The sequence below is a fragment of the Phocoena phocoena genome, chromosome 12 (assembly GCF_963924675.1).
Source record: "Phocoena phocoena chromosome 12, mPhoPho1.1, whole genome shotgun sequence".
NCBI lineage: Eukaryota > Metazoa > Chordata > Mammalia > Artiodactyla > Phocoenidae > Phocoena > Phocoena phocoena.
This window is the reverse complement of record NC_089230.1, coordinates 48711219-48729492: the sequence shown is the minus strand read 5'-3', so window position 1 is coordinate 48729492 and position 18274 is coordinate 48711219. Positions and strand designations below refer to the sequence as shown.

General features: G+C 44.7%; 1 protein-coding gene across 2 annotated transcripts; it reads right to left on the bottom strand.

Moving 5' to 3' along the window:
- Positions 1 to 8: 8 nt before the first annotated feature.
- DDO (D-aspartate oxidase) lies at positions 9 to 18074 on the bottom strand. 2 transcript variants are annotated; one of them, XM_065888786.1, is made up of 5 exons: positions 18015 to 18074; positions 15999 to 16174; positions 11552 to 11660; positions 8171 to 8347; positions 9 to 1457 (listed from the first exon to the last, which is right to left on the bottom strand). In XM_065888786.1, the coding sequence occupies exons 2-5, from the start codon at positions 16168 to 16170 to the stop codon at positions 890 to 892; spliced, it is 1026 nt and encodes a 341-aa protein (XP_065744858.1). In that variant the 5' UTR covers positions 16171 to 16174; positions 18015 to 18074; the 3' UTR covers positions 9 to 889. The 2 variants fall into 2 exon arrangements, with proteins under 2 accessions (XP_065744858.1, XP_065744857.1); XM_065888785.1 differs by lacking the exons at positions 8171 to 8347; positions 18015 to 18074 and having other exon boundaries at positions 890 to 1457; positions 15999 to 16170.
- Between the last annotated feature and the right edge of the window lie 200 nt (positions 18075 to 18274).

The following is an 18274-nucleotide window of genomic DNA, read 5'->3' as shown; positions in this document are numbered from 1 at the left end:
TGAACAGATTAAAGACCAAGTCAAGAATCCAGATTAGATTTATTTATTCAGCAATTCCCAAACTCATTTTATCATTAGATACATTTCCACTCCTCCCCAGTACCTTTTAACAACTTGCAGAAAACTTTGTTTATATTTTATTCAGAGTGATTGTTCCATTTTAATTAGCAAATTAGCCCTTTGGCTGCACATACTATTCAATCTTCAAAAATGCTCAGGCAAAGTCAACCGTCCAACAAACCAGCTCTCAATCATTTGTAGTAGTGGAAAGTACACCCCTTAGGTGATTGCCCCGAGACGGCAATTGAGTTAATGCCACACCTGTAGGCAACATCATCCCTACGTTCTACCATCAGTACCAGCTGAGAGGAAGTAGAGGTTGCCACTAGCACTAGCAGGAATCATGCTTTGTCTTCCACTAAATGGAATAAGCCTGAATTGTATATCACTGTGTAATTTTAAAGGATTATAGTGTTCACTTGACTGCAACCTATGAGCATCATGGGCAGCTCTGCAACCGACAGTGAGTTGTTTTCCATACATTAACTCCTCCTGTGGATTTATGAGCCAAAAAAAATCCCTGCAACCATGTGAATTGGCATAGATCCTTGGACACAAGATCTAAAAGAAATCTTACTTTATAGCAAGTATTTTTTGACAAAAATAGAGCTTTATGCCCTATGTCATTAGTACTAGACTTAAGTCTAGTACTAAGTTAGATTAGTACTAATCTTAAGTCTACTGATACATATTGCATCATTTCTAATTTTGAAAGCAAAGCCATGTCCAATTAAACTTTCATTCAATGGAAAAGTTATTTGAATCTCTTCTGGTACTTAAATTATATTTTGATTAATAGTTTCTGGGGTCATTTGCTGTCTTTTCATGCCTACAGCTTTGATTTGGGAGCAGGGGTCCTGAGGGCTTGGGCACACTCGCTCACCAGCCTGGCGGCCTCCAGAGCAGTGCCCCAGTGCATGGCTATACCCCCACTACCGTGGCCGTAGTGATGGACCACAGGCAGCCTCCGGCTGCCCTGGGCTAAGATCTCTTTCTCCAGCCGCACACCTGGCCTGGAGGGCCTCAAGCCCACCTTCTCCCTTATGTCACAGGCTCCATGGAGAGAGGGCTCGAGGGCACAGCATCGGGAAAGAATCCCTTTGCTAATTTCTGCATCTGGGGACAGATTCCAGTCTCCTTTTTGCCTAGTTCCACCCAGGGTTACATTGGATATACCTGGGTAAATGTATGTCAGCCCACTCCCATCTCGGATAAAATGCTTCACCCAGGGAGCCTGCACTTTGAGCACTTGACCCCTCACTGGGAAAATCTTCAGGTCTCCTGCAAGCTGCCTGCTTCCAAGGCCTGAACAGTTGACCACAATGTCGAAGGACTGGTGAAGCTCCCACAGGTCTTCTATTCGTCGGGTGAGTATCAGGCCCCCGCTTCCTTTTAGCCTGGGGAGAATGAGAGACCATGAAGTGAGCCATAGCAGTTTCCTGCTCAACCCCTTACAGAAGTGATGAACAGGAACTCGGAAACAAAACTGAGGAGACCGTCGAATGATCAAATACCTCCAGAGCTTCCAGGGCCCAAGCAGGCCAAATTCTAGCTGACTGCCTCACATCCTTGGAAACCAGGGATTCCTAAAGTTGAACCTAACTAAATAAATACCTATTTCAAAAACTTAAAGCAGACTACCTGCTTCATCCTTTTTATGTTCAATGGAGTTCCTATATCATTCTAGATGCTAAATAAATACCAGGTTAACCTGGTATTTTAAAAACCCCAAGCACTTTTTGTTCATGCCATTTATTTAGCGCTTAAATTTACTGCCTTGGGGGCCTCCCTGGTGGCGCAGTGGTTGAGAGTCCGCCTGCCGATGCAGGGGACGCGGGTTCGTGCGCCGGTCCGGGAGGATCCCACGTGCCGCAGAGCGGCGGGGCCCGTGAGCCATGGCCACTGAGTCTGCGTGTCCGGAGCCTGTGCTCCGCAGCGGGAGAGGTCACAACAGTGAGAGGCCCGCGTACTGCAAAAAAAAAAAAAAGAAAAAAATTTACTGCCTTGAACGTTCTGTCTCATGTTGTTAATTAACTCTTGCATGTTCCTGTGTACTACTCTGTTCTCCCTAACCAGATGGTTGGGACAGGGCTCACATGCACTTCTCCTTATGTCTACCACAGGGATGCTAGCATAAGAGGGACACAAAATATTTGCAGCTGACGGACTAAATAACAGTCGTGGTTGCTAATGATTTTTTGGACCAAGTACATCAAGAATGAAAAGAAATGGTTTATCCAAGTTCTGTAATCTTATTTTTTAATAGTAGTAAAATACGCATAACACAAAATTCACCATTTTGACCATTTTTAAGTGTACAGTTCAATGGCATTAAGTTTAATACATTCACATTGTTGTGCAACCACCATCATCATCCAACTCCAGAACTTTTTCACCTTGCAAAATGAAACTATGTACCTATTAAACAATAACTCCAGGTCCTATCATCTTATTCATAGGTCACTTGTAGAATATAGGAGACGTAATATGAGAAAAAGACTATTGGCAGCTCTCTACACCAGGGTGCAGGTTGAATGCCTGTGTGCAAGGTACTGCTTAGAGGCAAAGTGCCCTTCCTCAGGATTGACACAGGAGTTGGGAGACAGAGTGTAAATACTTGGCAGAATGAAGTAAGTTCCAAATGAGAGGTGGATGTAGAATTGGAAAGCATGGGTTTAGGTCCCAGTTGCCTCACATTAGCTTAGCTTTGAGGTCTTGGCCAACTCACCTCTTGTCTCTGACCCTCAGTTTCCTCATCTGTGTTATGGGGATGACACCTCCCTTGCCTGCTTCAGAGACGGCTGTGAAGTTCAAGTTCAAGTGAAATAATAGGCATGACAGTGCTTCACAAGATGTGAGCACAACAAATTCTAGGGGACTGATGTCAATAAATTATAAATTTCTCAAAGGGAGAGACTACATCTCATGCTTCTCACTACACCTATGACCCAGCTCAATGCCCAAAACCTAGTGGACTTGACATGAGTATTGGCCAATACTGAAGACAATATGAAATCCTAGTTTGGGTATATGATGATTAACTCTATGTTTTGGCTTGACTGGGCCATGGGGTACCCAGATATTTAGCCAAACATTCTTCTGGGTGTTTCTGTGAGGGTATTTTTGGATGCAATGAACACATAAATTGGTAGACTGAGTAAAGTAGATTGCCCTCCTTCACGTGGGTCTCATCCAACTGGTTGAAGGCCTGAACAGAACAAAAAGGCTGAACTTCCTCCTGCAAGACTGCCTTCAAATTAGGATATCAGCTTTTTCCTGTCTTCAGACTCAGACTAAAACATTCGCTCTTCCTGGGTCTGAAGTTTGCCAGCCTTCAGACTGGAATTACAGCCTTGGCTCTCCTAGGTCTCCAGCTTGCCAGCTCACCGTGCAGATCCTAGGACATGTCAGCCTCCATAATTGTGTGAACCAATTCCTTATATTAAATCTCTTTATATATATATATATTTTTTCTATTGGTTCTGTTTCTCTAGAGAACCCTAAAAGATAGAGAGTGGTACCACATTGGCATCCTTGCTTCAAACCTGAAGCAGGGTATTTTATTAACAGCAATCAGAAAATTAACAATTTTTAGTCCATTTGTCTGAAGAAAAGGAGAAAGAGAAGAAAACTAACTGAAAATCTCAGTTGGCAAATAATGCTATGCATATAGATTCAGGGGGAAAATGCACTGTTTATTCCCAGTGACACTTAATGTAGCTATACTTAAAATATCATAGTTAGAATTTTTAAAATGCATTTTAGGTTTACAAAGCAACTAAATCTCTCTCTCTCTGTCTCTCTCTGTCTCTCTCGCCATATAATTTTAACCTGATAATTTTAACCTCATCTGATGACCATACTGCTCACTCATTCTGCTGCAATGCATGTTCTAATAAAATAAACTGCATTCTATTTCCCACTTCTCAGAAGATCCATCTCTGCCTTGTCCACTGCACGAACTTATATTAATCGGTCTAAGCCCTGTTCAGTCACGGAATAGCTTCTGTTCCCTTTTGGGAGGAGGTGTGGATGAGGCCTGGGGTTTCTATGGGCAGAGTGGTCCAGAGGGGAGCAGCCATGCACCCTTAGTCCAGCAGGTGGGGTTCCCCTCTTCCACTGCCTTAGGGCAGCAATTGGAGCCCCAGTGGAAGCCCCCAAGGCCATTGCACCACAGCCAGCCTCCATCTATTCCCTACTAAACTTGTTGCCATCCTCAGAAAAAATAGGACTTCCCTGGTGGTGCAGTGGTTAAAAATCTGCCTGCCAATGCAGCGAACATGGGTTCGAGCCCTGGTCCAGGAAGATCCCACGTGCTGCGGAGCAGCTAAGCCCATGCATCACAACTACTGAGCCTGTGCTCTAGAGCCCGCGAGCCACAACTACTGAAGACTGTGCGCCTACAGCCCGTGCTCTGCAGCAAGAGAAGCCACCGCAATGAGAAGCCCGCACACCACAACGAAGAGTAGCCACCACTCGCCACAACTAGAGAAAGCCCAGGCGCAGCAACGAAGACCCAACACAGCCAAAAATAAATAAATAAATAAATTGAAAGAAAAAAAACCACCATCATTTTCCACTTTCCTGGCTGGTGCCCTCCTGCCTCATCCTTGTGTAACCAGGAAGAAAGTGGGGCGTTCATATTAGAGCTGTGTCTAAGGCCAACTTTTGCCCATGGCTCCTCTGGTTAAGGGCCAGGGGCCAATGCTGGGAGTAGGAGGAACTCTCTAGGGACCTGGAAAAGGAAGGCTGTGCTCTGGTGGGCACGGGGTGTGTTGGGCATGGGGGAGCAGGGGTCTACTGTGCACAGGAAGGGACCTTTGCAAGTTGGACATTTGTTAGGCAGGGATGACCTGTCACATGCCTGATACACAATCCATATTTCTGTCCAACTGTCGAGGGAGTGGCATAGGCACTGCTGTGAGTCAGGCCAAGTAGGAGAACAGAAGCTATAGGAGACAAGAGTCTGGGACCCTGCAGGGAAAGTAACAGAGAGGACTCATTAGATGAGTGGGAAGGAAAGTGCAGGGAGAGAAGCTCAGTGTGGTTAGTGCTGTGCTCAGTGCAGGGCCCTTATCAGGGCCACGGAATAAGGCGTGGTCTGCTGGAAAGAAGGCAACGCACCAACGTTACAGGGCCCCCAGCACCAAAATGGGGCACGCCGCTTTCTGAATGTCTCCCAAGGCAGGACCATCCTGCTCCAGCCGGGATGATTTATTTAGGTGGGATGCCTGGTGAAGAGACAGGCTCAGTTGACTTATTGCCTCTGTGATTCATTTCCTGGAAGGGCAAGTACGAAGCAGCAGAATATAAATCCACTGGCCAAAGATATAAAACATGATCTGCATGGCTGATTAAACCTCAGGGGGTTTTGTTTATTTGTTGGTTCTGGGTATTATTGGATTTTTTTTTTTTTTTTTTTTTTTGAGAAGCGGATGATTCCTTCTGTTCTTTGAAAAATGCTAACGATCTACTTTGTGGTTATAAACTTTTTTTTTCTTTCCTGGAAATTAATATTATTTCAGAAGGATAGAGCTTAAATTGAAGGCATTGTTATGCGGCTTGCTAAGTAAAATGCCTGTTTTTGAGTCAGAACGCTGCAGGCTGAACACTCACATTGTGTAGAAGGGGCGTAGGAGGCAACATAACAGACCCTGGGTGTGAGGAACAAGCAGGGATTGTATGGCTCCCCAGCTGGGTCATCCGAGGTGGAAAGTGGGTGGCAGCCTACAGAGGGAGCCCCAGGGGTCCCACGCTCTCACCACCATGCTGCCTGGCCTCCCACCTGGCCTGAAGTCCTTGCTCTGAGAGGGTTGCCTTGGGCTTAAAGGAGTCCCAGCCCTACAAAGCCTTCCTCAGAAGTAAAGGGAACGGGTGACCCTCTTCCTCCCCCACATTGGCCTTCTGGTCAGGTGCCAGGGCCTGAGGGAAGGGGGGGTGACCAATCTTACAGAGAGGAGGCCCCTGTATACTGTCTGTGCAGGCCCCTCACTGGGGGTTAAGAGGAAGCATGAAGTATCAGGGACCTATGGGATACCAAAGCAGGAGGTGGGGCGGGGGTGGGACAGCTAGGACGAGGGTCTCCTCGTGGCTTCCCTGCAACAGTGTGTACTGTGTGTACTGTCTGTCTGAGGCACACATGTCCCCACCCACTGTCATGGTGGACACGTATATCAAACAAATGGACCTAAAAAGTCCTCCCCGGGACTCTATGGGGACAAGAGCAGCCCCTCAGACCTCTTGTCCTTGACTCTGTCACCTAAAAACAGACAGGAAGCAGCATGCCCCAAGGCACGACTCCAGCTGGCTGGTCACCAGGCCCGATGGTGCTGCACTCGGGAGGTGGCTCCCACTGGCACAAAGTACCACTCGCTCAGGGTTATTTTAAGTAAAGTAAAACGGGGACAGCAGGCTTCCAACTAATGAGAGAAAATCAAGACTTTTCCCAGGCCTTCATCCCACAATTAGAGATTAGGCTCGAAAATAAGGTTATTATGGAAATAAGGCGCCTGTTTTCTAGAAGGTGATACTTGAACAAATTGTTCAGGTAATATATGTTCTCATGTGAAACTGGCTGAGGGTGGCCCAAAATAAATATGTATATATTTACAGCAGAGCTCTGCCACTTATGGCTTGCCTAATAATTTCCCCTTATCTGAATTTTATTAAGATATACAATACCTCAACTACATATCAATAGCATTAGCAATTCCAATGTTATTTTTCCAGGCATTTTTATAATATAAAGACAAAAATGCAACACCACACAACCTTGCCACTCGGAAAAGATGGTGATGCCCTGAAACTGGAATGTTGGCTGATGGGTAACTCCATCACACGATGGCTCAAATGTTCATTTATCAGCTGATATACGGTGATTTAAATTTAGCATACAAACAGGGGTTTATGGGCCAGCGACAAGGCACAAAAGTGTAGGTTTTATGAAACTGGCACTTTAAGAAGAAAAAAGTCCCATATAAATTGCTAAGAGATAAAAGTGAAAAGAGCACTTATAAAGCTACAAAAATATATCATGGTGCTCCCGGCATGTGCCTAACAGACTTAGGTTCCTTCCTCTGCACTCCCAATCCACCTTCATAAATTTGTATTTAACCCTCATCACATGTGTTACTGTTAATTAACATGTATATCAATGTGCACACACATATATCCACCATCATCCCCAAATAGACTATGAATTCCTTAAGAAAATTGATCATATTTTATCCATTTTTGACTAGCTTCTAGCACAGTGCTAGGTATACATAGAAGTTCAACGAATAATTGTGGAATTAATTAATTATTCCAATTAATTCTCTTATCTCCTACATCTGGGACCAAGCCATTGCTGCCACTGCTTACCTGAAGTCACTTTTCCAACTTTTACCCGATAATTTGCATTGTTCCTATTCATCTACCAAATATACAGACTTGGGGATTGAAAGGGCCAAAGTTTCATAACCTTCAACATGCTTGCAATTTCAAGATGAAACTAAGGAGAGATTTATTGATGTGTCTTAAATAAAAATACCCTTGATGTGTTTCCTAACCAACTGGAAACAGAAAGTCCTGAAAACCAAGCCAAAATGCAAGTTCATGAAATTTGGGGCTGAACTTGGTAAGGAAGCAATTACCTAATTTAGATAAGCCCTCACTTTTAAAGTTCTCGCTCATAACAAAATAAAATAATGGGGTTATTTTCTTTTTCACTAATGAGAAAAAAATTCAAAAATAACTTATAATAAGCCTAAGATTCTCAAAGGAACTAGAGTAAATCATATCATTTTACAGCTGGAAGCATATTCTCCAAACATCTCAGTTTACGGATGAGCAAAGTAAGATACTGTTTCAACGAGGGGGTCTTACTGGTGGGGAGAGAGGGACCAAATCGTGCATCAAGGTGCACAGTGAAGCAGAAGATGGACGTGTTACTAACTTGGGTGTGACTCACTCCTTGTGACACAGTGTCTTCAGAATGTTGTACAAAGCCCTAGCCATTAATGAACAGCAAGACACAGTGTACAAGAGCTCTGAGGAGCCACAGAGAAGCTACGAAGTTATTTATGGGTGTGACAGACAAAGAAAGCAGCAAAGAGCCACTTCAACTGACCTTTTCTCCAACCACGGGAGGTAGGCAGGGCCTTCACATTTGAGTGTAGTAAAAGCCTGACCGAACACATGTTGGGGGAATTTCTTCAGCTCATCCTCAGTCATCTTTCGAAATCCCAGCACCACATCAGCCCAGAATGGCACTTCCTCAGTAGGAATGCTCCGAAATATCTGCCAACTCAAACACAGTAAGTGGAAAAATTTCCTGAAGTTCTAAGAAATTTCTAGTGAACTCCATGTTACATTCTCTAAAGCATTTTATAACACACTTCTTATACCCATACAGAGAAAGAAATTATTCTTCGATTCTCTCAGGTTCAGATAACTCAGTAGCTAAATTTAAAATGTTCATGGCGGGGGTGGGGCGTGTGGCATTGGAATAAGACATTTTAAAAGTTGTGTGCCTTTTAAAGATTGAACTTAACTCTCTTTTTCTAAAAAGCTCTTGCCCAGATTTTCTTTATTTACTTATGATGATGCATTTTTGAGGAAAGATTTTTCTGTTTTGCATAATGCTTTACATAAAGCGTAAGTAAACCATCAAAAGGTTAACGGTTGGCCTCAATTCTGAACAAAATAAGTTAGAAGAAGCAACGGTGGTGGTGCAGGAGACAGGGCTGCAAATTATGAATTAAGTTATAGATTATCACGTTACATTCTTGATAAGAGAAGCCAGGTTGTCAGGACAAGCCCTGTTATCGTTCAGTCATGGCTGGGGCTGATGAGGCTAGAAAGATATTAGTTGTTAACAAGAAGCCTATAACTTTGCTATCAATAGCTGCTAGGCATATGTTTGGATTTATAAGTATCGGGCTCTTTACATCAATAGGAATAAATGTTGTAAAGCATGGCTGCTCTAAAGTAGCAAGGGAAATCATTTGAGTGCTATACATGGTTGCTAATGCTATGGTAATTAATGTACTGGAATTTGTATCTCTAAGTAATTCATTCTATACGGCTCCTGTGGAAGGTATAACTGTTGTTTGCTGCAGGTCTCTACAACAGGCCCTCTTGCTGTTTCATGCTGCCCACTCTCCCTGGGCTAGATTGTCCTCTTCCCCGTCTTCACCATCATACTATAGGCCAAACACTCAGAAGACTACATCTCCTCTTCTCTCTCCTGAGCTCCAAAACCAGATCCAGACCCATGTTGCCTACTCTCTACTGGAGAAGTCTACCCCCATGTCTCAGACATTTACCCCATGCCCACCGCTCTTTCCCTCCCCCTTTCCCCATCCACCCAGGTGCTAACTCCAGAAACCAGAGAATCATCCTTGACCTTCTCTCCTCTCTCACCCCCTACATGCCATCAATTATCAAGTCCCATCTAATCTCCTCATAAGCATTTCTCAAATCCATCTGTTCTCTATGCCCACTATCAACACCTAATCTATCCCACCATCATCTCTCTTTCCACAAATCTGTTCTCCACACTGCAGACAGAATGTTTTTGAAATGCACATATGATCAGTTACTTCACTGTGTAAATCCCTCAATGGCTTTCCATTACCCTAGGCGTTTTTCAGTCCCTCCAACACACCAGAGTCACCCTAGATTCAGGTCTATGCATGTACTATTGCTTCTCCCTGAATGCTGCCTCCTCTGCCCTGGACCCTATCTCTGTCCCCTTCACCTCTACAGGGTCAGCAGACTAACCTACACTCATGTGGATGCTCTCCACTGAAACATCACTTTTTTTCTGAGTGGTTTCTCATAACTTACCAGAACAAGTTTATTCTCCAGATAAATGCTTCCATAGCACCCTGTACTCTTCCCTTGGTGACTCATGTCTCATATGTAACTCATTAGATTTAGGACATTCCCAACAGAACATAAGCTACATGAGGGCAGGACCATGTCTGTCTTTCCTAAAAAGTCACGCAACACATATTTATTGAGCATCTACTATATGCCAAGCAATATGTACTAAGTTGCTCATTTGTATTTCCCTAATTCCTAGAAGACTACCTGATAGTGGTGAATGCTGAGTAAATTGTTTTGAAGGAATAAATACATGAATAAAGTTTATACTTATGCCAAGGTGCATAGGACATTTGTGCCCTTATCTTCACTTGACTGATTCAAATACTTTTTGGAAGCAAGTGGGATAAAAATCATTCATATGAGGAAAATAAATAACTCTTTTTTAGAATGGCTTAAAGTACATTCCTTTTAATATCCTCAATAGTGGCAAAGTCTTGCTCTTGAAAGGACATTTGAATCTTGGACACAACTGTTTCCAAAAACTACTGAGAGCTGATGTTTGTGAATTAGACTGGGTCGTGCTGGGTTTGGACAAAAACAAAGCGTGACCATAAATCAATGACAACGATGTTTCTATGTGGCTTATCAACTGGCTCTGGAGACAGTTACAGTTTCAATCCATCTTCAGAAGGTAGAGAATTAAAGCTGCTCCTTTGGGTAGGGACTTTGAGAAATTAGTGATATCAATAGCGTTTGGTGTTTGTAATGGTGAGGGAGAGCAAGAAGAGGAATAGAGTAGAAATCTGCCTGATGCAGGTACGTTCACCAGCAGACAGCCTGAACTCAAAAGAGGAGACAGGACATTTTTTTTTTAAACAGCACAAAAGATGCAGTGATTTTGAGAACTTAGTAAAGGGCAGACATCCCTCTGTTCTTCAGAAGGCTGTAGGGCATAGTTGTGTTATCACATAGAATAACACAGACAATGTATGCGTTATGTCGTAACTTAGAAGTGACAGTATGGTTAGTGATTTCTGTCTGAGAAGATATAGAAAGGTATTGTCATATTTTAAGTGCTAGTTTGTGTTAGAAATGTTTAATATTTTAAACTCTTTTATTTAATTTTGCATTTCTTCGGAAATTGGATGTGAAAAATCAAAGGAAGCTTGCTAACCATTTCAGAAATATTTTTTCCCAAATGGCACTTTAAAAGGTAACTTTAGTGACCTATAATAGTTGCTTTTTTGGAACACTTCATTCTCCATGGACACCAAATAAGAAAGATGTGCCTGTGCCTTGGGCCTCTGTACCCATTCCCATATCAATCACACCTGTTTGCTTTCCATCAGCCCCCATCAGCCCCATAGAACCCAAACTCAGTGTTTACCTGCTATATATTTTTTTAGCCATATTTGTAAATCACTGCATATTCCCTGAGGAAACTCAAAATAGCATTTGTGATGAGAAACTATAATGGTTGTTTATTGTTTAAAAGTCCAATGTTATAACTTGTCTTTCTTGAGTTCTTTGGAGTAAAGCCTAAAATGTTCTTCCAAATCCTCCTACATCTAGTTCAGCACTCTGCTCATAGCAGGTACTCAGTAATATTTTCTGTTGAACTCTAAAGTCTGTTAAGATCACTCTAAATTCTAAAATAACTTCAGATTCCCTCCCTTACCCAGACACCAGGAGAACACCAGCATCTTCAGCTTCTGCAGAATTGGCAATTGCAAACAGGTGATCAAAGGTCTCTTTGAACCACTGCTTCTGCTTGTGAATGGGTGTGTCTGTGATGGTGGAGAAAAGCACAGCAGAACAGAAAGGAAAATAATGACAATGACTATCTTCAGAGAAGCTCCTTCCTACAAACTGGGAAAAACTAAAGAGGCAGGGAGGAACATTTAGATAAAGTACCACATTGTGGCGGAGGATCAGTCAGCCACCAGAGTTTTGAATGTTGACACTTGCTGTCAGGGTCGGTTCATATAATTATTAATCAACAGAGGGGAAATCAACCGATGAGGGAAAAAATCTAACATATGGGCCAGCTGGAAAGGGCGTATTGGCCTTTGGCACTAGGCATATTTCAGAGGTCCTTGAAAGGTCCATAACCAATCTGAGCCAAGTTAGCCAATCTGGCTGAGGCATCCAGCTGGCCACACAGTCGAGATGATAGGAGAAAGAACCCAGGGCCTCTTTCCTGAGGGCTGAAAACATGGCAGGAGATAAGGGGAGATCAACCAGGTCGAAGAACAGACTGAACATCAGTGGGAAGCCAAGGTTGCTCACCCTTCTGATACAAGGAAACAAGGCCTGCATTGTGGAACTGAGCTCCCTACAGCCCCATCCAAGGCTGCCATTACCTCCATTCCCCTCCATTCCATGGAATCATAGACCAGCTTGGAGTAGCATTCCTGGGGTCACCAGGGGTGTGCAGGGACCACACCTCTCTGTCAGAGTCCTGTGGAACAGTGCCCCTTATCCCTCAGGCATCCCTGCCTGTGTACAGGAGATTGGATCTGGACATAGCTCTGGAAGGGTTCCAGGCCTGCCAGGGAGAAAATACGGGTCAGGGTTCAAGCCCCAAAATAATAGTGTCCAGTGTAGGCACAGAGAGCAAGCATGACACAGAAGCACTGACAAATCCAACTGTGGATGAAGTATTTGGCCATCTGATCCCTGTGGGAAGGTCACGAGAAAGAGTCCAGGGTCAGGATTACTGGGGAACTGTAATCCTGAGGGGCTGCTATAGGCGGAGACACAGAGGAGATGGGGGAACTGAGCAGAGAGGATACTGGGTCAGCTTTGCTTGGAGAGATGTCCCTAGAGCTCAGGTAGAGATGAAAAGCCCCTGGAGGCATCCTGCTTCCAGGTGAATGAGAGCATTTCAGTGGCAGGTTTTAAAGCAATTCACTTGTTCAGGAGCCAATAAATATTTCTTTAGTAGTGGATCTGTGCTGTTGTTTTCAAACATATGCCCCTGTGAACTCAACACTCCCAAAATTGCAGACTGGGTCTACTGGTTTAAAAATAAGGAGGAAATAAATAATAAACTGCAAAGAACTAAGTTAGACCTCATATGGATTACACCCCAACAATCTAAGGCAGTGTACGAGGCTGTATTGAAATGCACACCCCCGTTCCCACTCCAAACCTTAAAAAACAAAATAGTGACTGCTATTCACACACTGCAAAAGTCACCCCCAAAAGAATAGACAATTCCAGTTCAACGGTGGGTAAAGCAAGCCTGAGACCTAATTCATGTTCAAGTGCTGGTAAAAGAAAACTGTAGCCAGAGTAGCAGTAATAACAATAGCAAGGGCTGACATAGCACTTACTATGTCCAGGCACTGTTCTAAATGTATTAACTCATTTAATCCTCACAACAAACCCATGGGACAGTATGGTCCCCATATGGTATTGACATTTATGGGCACAGAAGATTTTCATCACTGGGGCTGGTCTGAAAGAAGCCCAGAGAGAAAACCAAAGTCTATCTAGCAGCACCAGAGAGAAAGACCCTGATCCAGGGGCCCCAATCACCCAGCCAAAGGGTGAGCTGGGCCTCAGTGGCCTGAATGAACTCTCAGGTGAGCCTCCTTATTTGAAGATGATTCCATGACTATCAGGCAGCCTTCTCACTATTCACCTGGGCCTGATGCCTACAAGGGGATGCCTGGGAGATGGACACAAGGACTCTGGTCACAAGAAAGGTGTCCAGTGTGAACTAGCATTCTGCAGACACACCAGGCTCCTGTGCTTGTTTCCTGCAAGGCAGCTCCCAAGAGGTACATTAGCATCACGGGTGCTGACAAAGCCAAGTTCCTGGACTGCAATAGTGAGGCCACTGCCCTCCCCACCCTGGCCGAAAATGGGTTTATCCTCTGTTAGGTGAAGCAGGGGGTGTCTCTGGACTAGGAAAACACCAAGTGCAGGCAAAGGCAGGAATACCCTAGTGAAAACAAGAGCGTTAAGGAAACATGTGCAAACCACATGCTAAGACCTCAGACCTCTTCTCCCCCTCCTGGAATGCTGCCAGCCAGGCCTTCACCCACCCCAGCCAGGGGACTGGAAGCCTCTTCTCTGGGAAACATGACTTGCCCAAGAAGAAAGACTTAAATATAATGACATCAGAGGTTCTCCAACCAAACAGCACTCCCATCTCACTCCAGTGAGCCTCAAGGCAACAAGCCCTACGCAAGGACCCAGAAACTCCCATCAGCTGTTTAGGATCCTGTTCTTAAAGGTCAACAGACAGGTAAAGATGACCAGACCACATGGCCAAGGAAAACCTGTAACATGAAAAATGAGCACATCAAATAAAAAAAACACAACTTGGAGACAACAGAAGCTATGCAGGGAGGAAAAACTTTTAAAACTATTACTAGTGTCTTCAAAAAGATAAGACATTGCAACCACAGAACACAAATAGTATAACAAAGGGAAATTCAGAGAATAAAAATGATCTTTGGAATATTAAAAATGCTATGGTAGAAATAATAAATCCAACAGCAAGGCAAAAAGAAAAAATTGAGAAAATCTCCCAGAAAGTAAAATAGAAAGAGAAAAAGATAGAAATAGGAAGGGGAAAAAATTGAGCCAATGGAAGGACTCGTCCAGGAAGCCCAGCAAAACAGCAATTCTGGACAGAAAGGCAGAGACGGCAGGAGGGAGGAATCGGCAGTTGGGTAACTCAGAGATTGTATCTTGAACTGGAGACATGAGTTTCCAGATTAAATGGGCAGGGCAATTTTCAAAGTCCAGATTGCTGTTTTTTTGTAATAACATAATCATTTGACTGCTTAAACTATGTCCATGTATAACTTCGATACAAAAATAAAAACTAAAATTAAAGGGGAGAAAGGAGAGTGGAAATGAGGAAGTGAAGACACTGAGTATAAACTTCATTAGCTGCAAAGTGATTTTGTTTCCTATTTAATGCTTTTTCCTCCTCTTCCCATTTCGTATGACAAATATAGAATGGAAAGGACGCGTGGAAATGTTTTTAAAAATCAATGCATTGGGACTTCCCTGGTGGTGCAGTGGTTAAGAATCCGCCTGCCAATGCAGGGGACACAGGTTCAAGCCCTGGTCTGGGAAGATCCCACATGCCACGGAGCAACTAAGCCCGTGCACCACAACTACTGAGACTGCACTCTAGAACCCTCGACCCACAACTACTGAGCCCACGTGCCACAACTACTGAGCCTGCACTCTAGAGCCCTCGGCCCACAACTACTGAGCCCACCTGCCACAATTACTGAAGCCTGGGCACCTGGAGCCCGCGCTCCGCAACAAGAGAAGCCACCGCAATGAGAAGCCTGCACAATGCAATGAAGAGTAGCCCCCGCTGGTGGCAACTAGAGAAAGCCCACACACAGCAACGAAGACCCAACGCAGCCAAAAATAAATAAATAAACTAATTAATTAATTTTTTAGAAAAATCAATGCATTTTTATTCCTGAATACATATTGACTGATTGTTTTTAAACTGGCTTAGAAGTGAGGATAATGTTAGTCCCATTACAAGTATTTTCTGACTTGATGGTCACTACTGGTATCGGTAGAAAGACTTCGAGTTACCAGTTACCAACGTGGTAGCCATTGGTGCTGTTTACCAAATACTCTGGCTGTCTACCTTCTGGGAGCCTTATAGAATTGCACTTCCTGGCCTCCTTCTGAAGGGTGGGAGCATGTGACTAGCACTAGCCAATGAGCTGTCACCAGAAGTGATGAATGTTGCTTCCTGGCCATGAACCTTTAATTGCTAAGGCAAGACCCCTCAGAGCTCTCAATCCCCAGCTACAGGTACTGACCACATTCAAGGCTCTGGCTGCTTCATCAGCTTAGACCCCTGAGTGATGAACAGAACCCTTGCTGATGCTCAATCAACATACAGCATGAGCAAGAAATAAACCGTTGCTTTTTAAGCTGCTAAGATTTGAAGTTTCTTTCTGTCTTGCTGCATAACTGAGCCTTTCCTAACAGATGAACTAACAAGATGTCAAAAGTGCACATTACACTTACGTGAACATCCAGCTGTCTTTGTCAACAGAATTCCACCAACGTCATTCTATCTAACGTCCATATCATATCTGACAGAGGAGCAGAAATCTCTTTCTTACCTGGATAAACAGGAGGAATAAGCATTCCGGCTGCCACATCACTCGTGGTCTCGGGAGTGAACTGCTCTGAAATGACTGTAATGGAGCATCGCGGGACTAGTTTGGAAATGCACACAGCAGTGGAGAGTCCCATCACACCAGCTCCCACAGTTGCAATCCGTACTGTACCCATGGGCCTGTGAGGAGGCACAGTGTGAGCTACAAACCTTGTTTCAAGAGTTATTCCATCCAGTACAAAGCTTGGCCCTGAAGGTTCTTTCCTTAGGTCCACAGCCTCTCCAAATACGACCTTTCTTGCCGACATTTCTCATGGGATAAAGAGAGCTCCCTGTAAGCCCTCTTTCCATTAAATGTCAGGGTACAGACAACAAGGTCTCCATGGAGTTTAGACATTAGTCCCAAACCTGCCTGGAGTTGCCTTTAGAACAAAGGACAGCTGAGTAAGTCTGCCCTTGGGGGTGGATTTCTACTCATTCCTAAACCCTTTTCCCTGTGGACACAGCCTAGGGAAGGTTGGTGAAATAAGCGAGGTGGACAAGAGCAGCAGAGCTGCTGCATCTGCTCCCAGAAACCTCCTGAAGAGCAGCCACGGAGAGGGCAGACCCAGACCCTGGGGCAATTTAGAACTCAGCTGTTACTGTTTACAAACTGCTTTTTAATTATAACAATGTGACACAAAGTCTGAACAAGGGAACTCAGCATCTCTCCTTCTCTTCACTCTAACTGGAAACCCGCTCCTCCCACAAAAACCTCTGTCCTGAAACCCCATCATCTGAGAGCAGGCTTTCCAGGTAAGGAGTCTGGATTCCTTTGTGGACTCGAGTTCTGATTCCGTAACCTGGGGAGCTAGCCATGGTCTCCACGCCTCCACTCCCTCATCTGTAAACCAGGCCAGGTGAATTCTTTATTAGATCCTGTGGGTGGTAAATAACAGAGATGCACTGAGGTTGTCTTGTAAAGGGGGCTTCTTCTGAGAGTCCATATGGAAATGCAGAAGACAGACATCCAGGGGTCTGGGCTGGGCATCCTGAGACCGGCACCCAGGGTGGAAACCAGAGGGTTGATGAGGATTCAACACTCTCCCACCGCCTCACCTCTGAGCACCAGGAGTCCACTGAGCCCTCTCCACTGTCAGCTCCCGTGTCCCCCCATGCTTCCCTGCTTATCTTTCCACTTCTGGTTCCAGCTAACTTCCCCTAATAGGTCTCAGGTGGAAACTCCAGAGAGAGAAAATGCAATTAGTCCAACTGGTCGTCACCAGCCCTATTACACAAAGCTCTATCCCCAGCCCAGCTTGTTGGGCTGACAGAGCCTATAAATCTGCCCTTGGCACAGGTGCCCTTCCTTGTCCAGTCAGCAATAGCCAGGGCATCAGGTCATGTGGTACAAAACACGGCCACCTGCACGTAAAATTCATCTTTTCTCAGGAGGGAGTGGCATGGTTCGCTCCACCGTGAGTACAGCAAAGGCAGTCAGTGCTCACTTCCATCTCTGAAGGTCTCTGGCACTGACATATTGTAAAGTCTTCAGTGGTTTAATGTGTGTTATTTCCATTTCTCAAGCAGTATACAGTTTCCTCGGCCATAATTTTATCTGACTGCTCCCCAGTGGGCTGGCTAGCTGAGAAGGAACAGGATTGCCAGGGCAGAAGGAAGAGAAAGGAAGGGTCCAGGGCAAGGAGCAGACTAGTGGATGGGGGGCAAGCTTGAGAAGCGTAGTCCTGTGCGTGGCCCCTAGAGGTAGAAAGCAGACACCTATCCCCTTACCGGCTTTTCTATTTCACAAGGCCTCCCCTTCCCAGCAACTTTCTCAAAATATAGCTTGAATAAATTAAGTTGAAAGAGAAAGTAACCTGTGGCTGAGAATATCCAGCTATCAGGGAAGAGAAAAGTGACCCAGCAAAGGGGGTACATTCTGGTCTAGTGACCTGTGAATCTCTGTCACCTGATCCCCTTTAGACACCCCCCCCCAAACTCGTGGAGTAGGTCCAGAACCACCCCAGGAGCATTCAAGTACCTGTCTCCGAAAAGGCAGCCTTGGAACCCACCGAAGGCTCTGGCACCAAAACTTGTTTTCCCAGTGAGTGGTTGGTCTAGTGCCCTAAGAGACAGAAGAAGCAAAACTGCTTCCCATTGGGGGATTTATTAAGGACATTCCCTCTAATCTTAATCTCCATTGGCCCACACGCCTCTGTCTCTGTCACTTATTACCCTGGAGAAAGGAGCGATTGACCTCATCTTGTCCGTGGAGCTGCAGCTCTGCTGATCCCCTGGAAG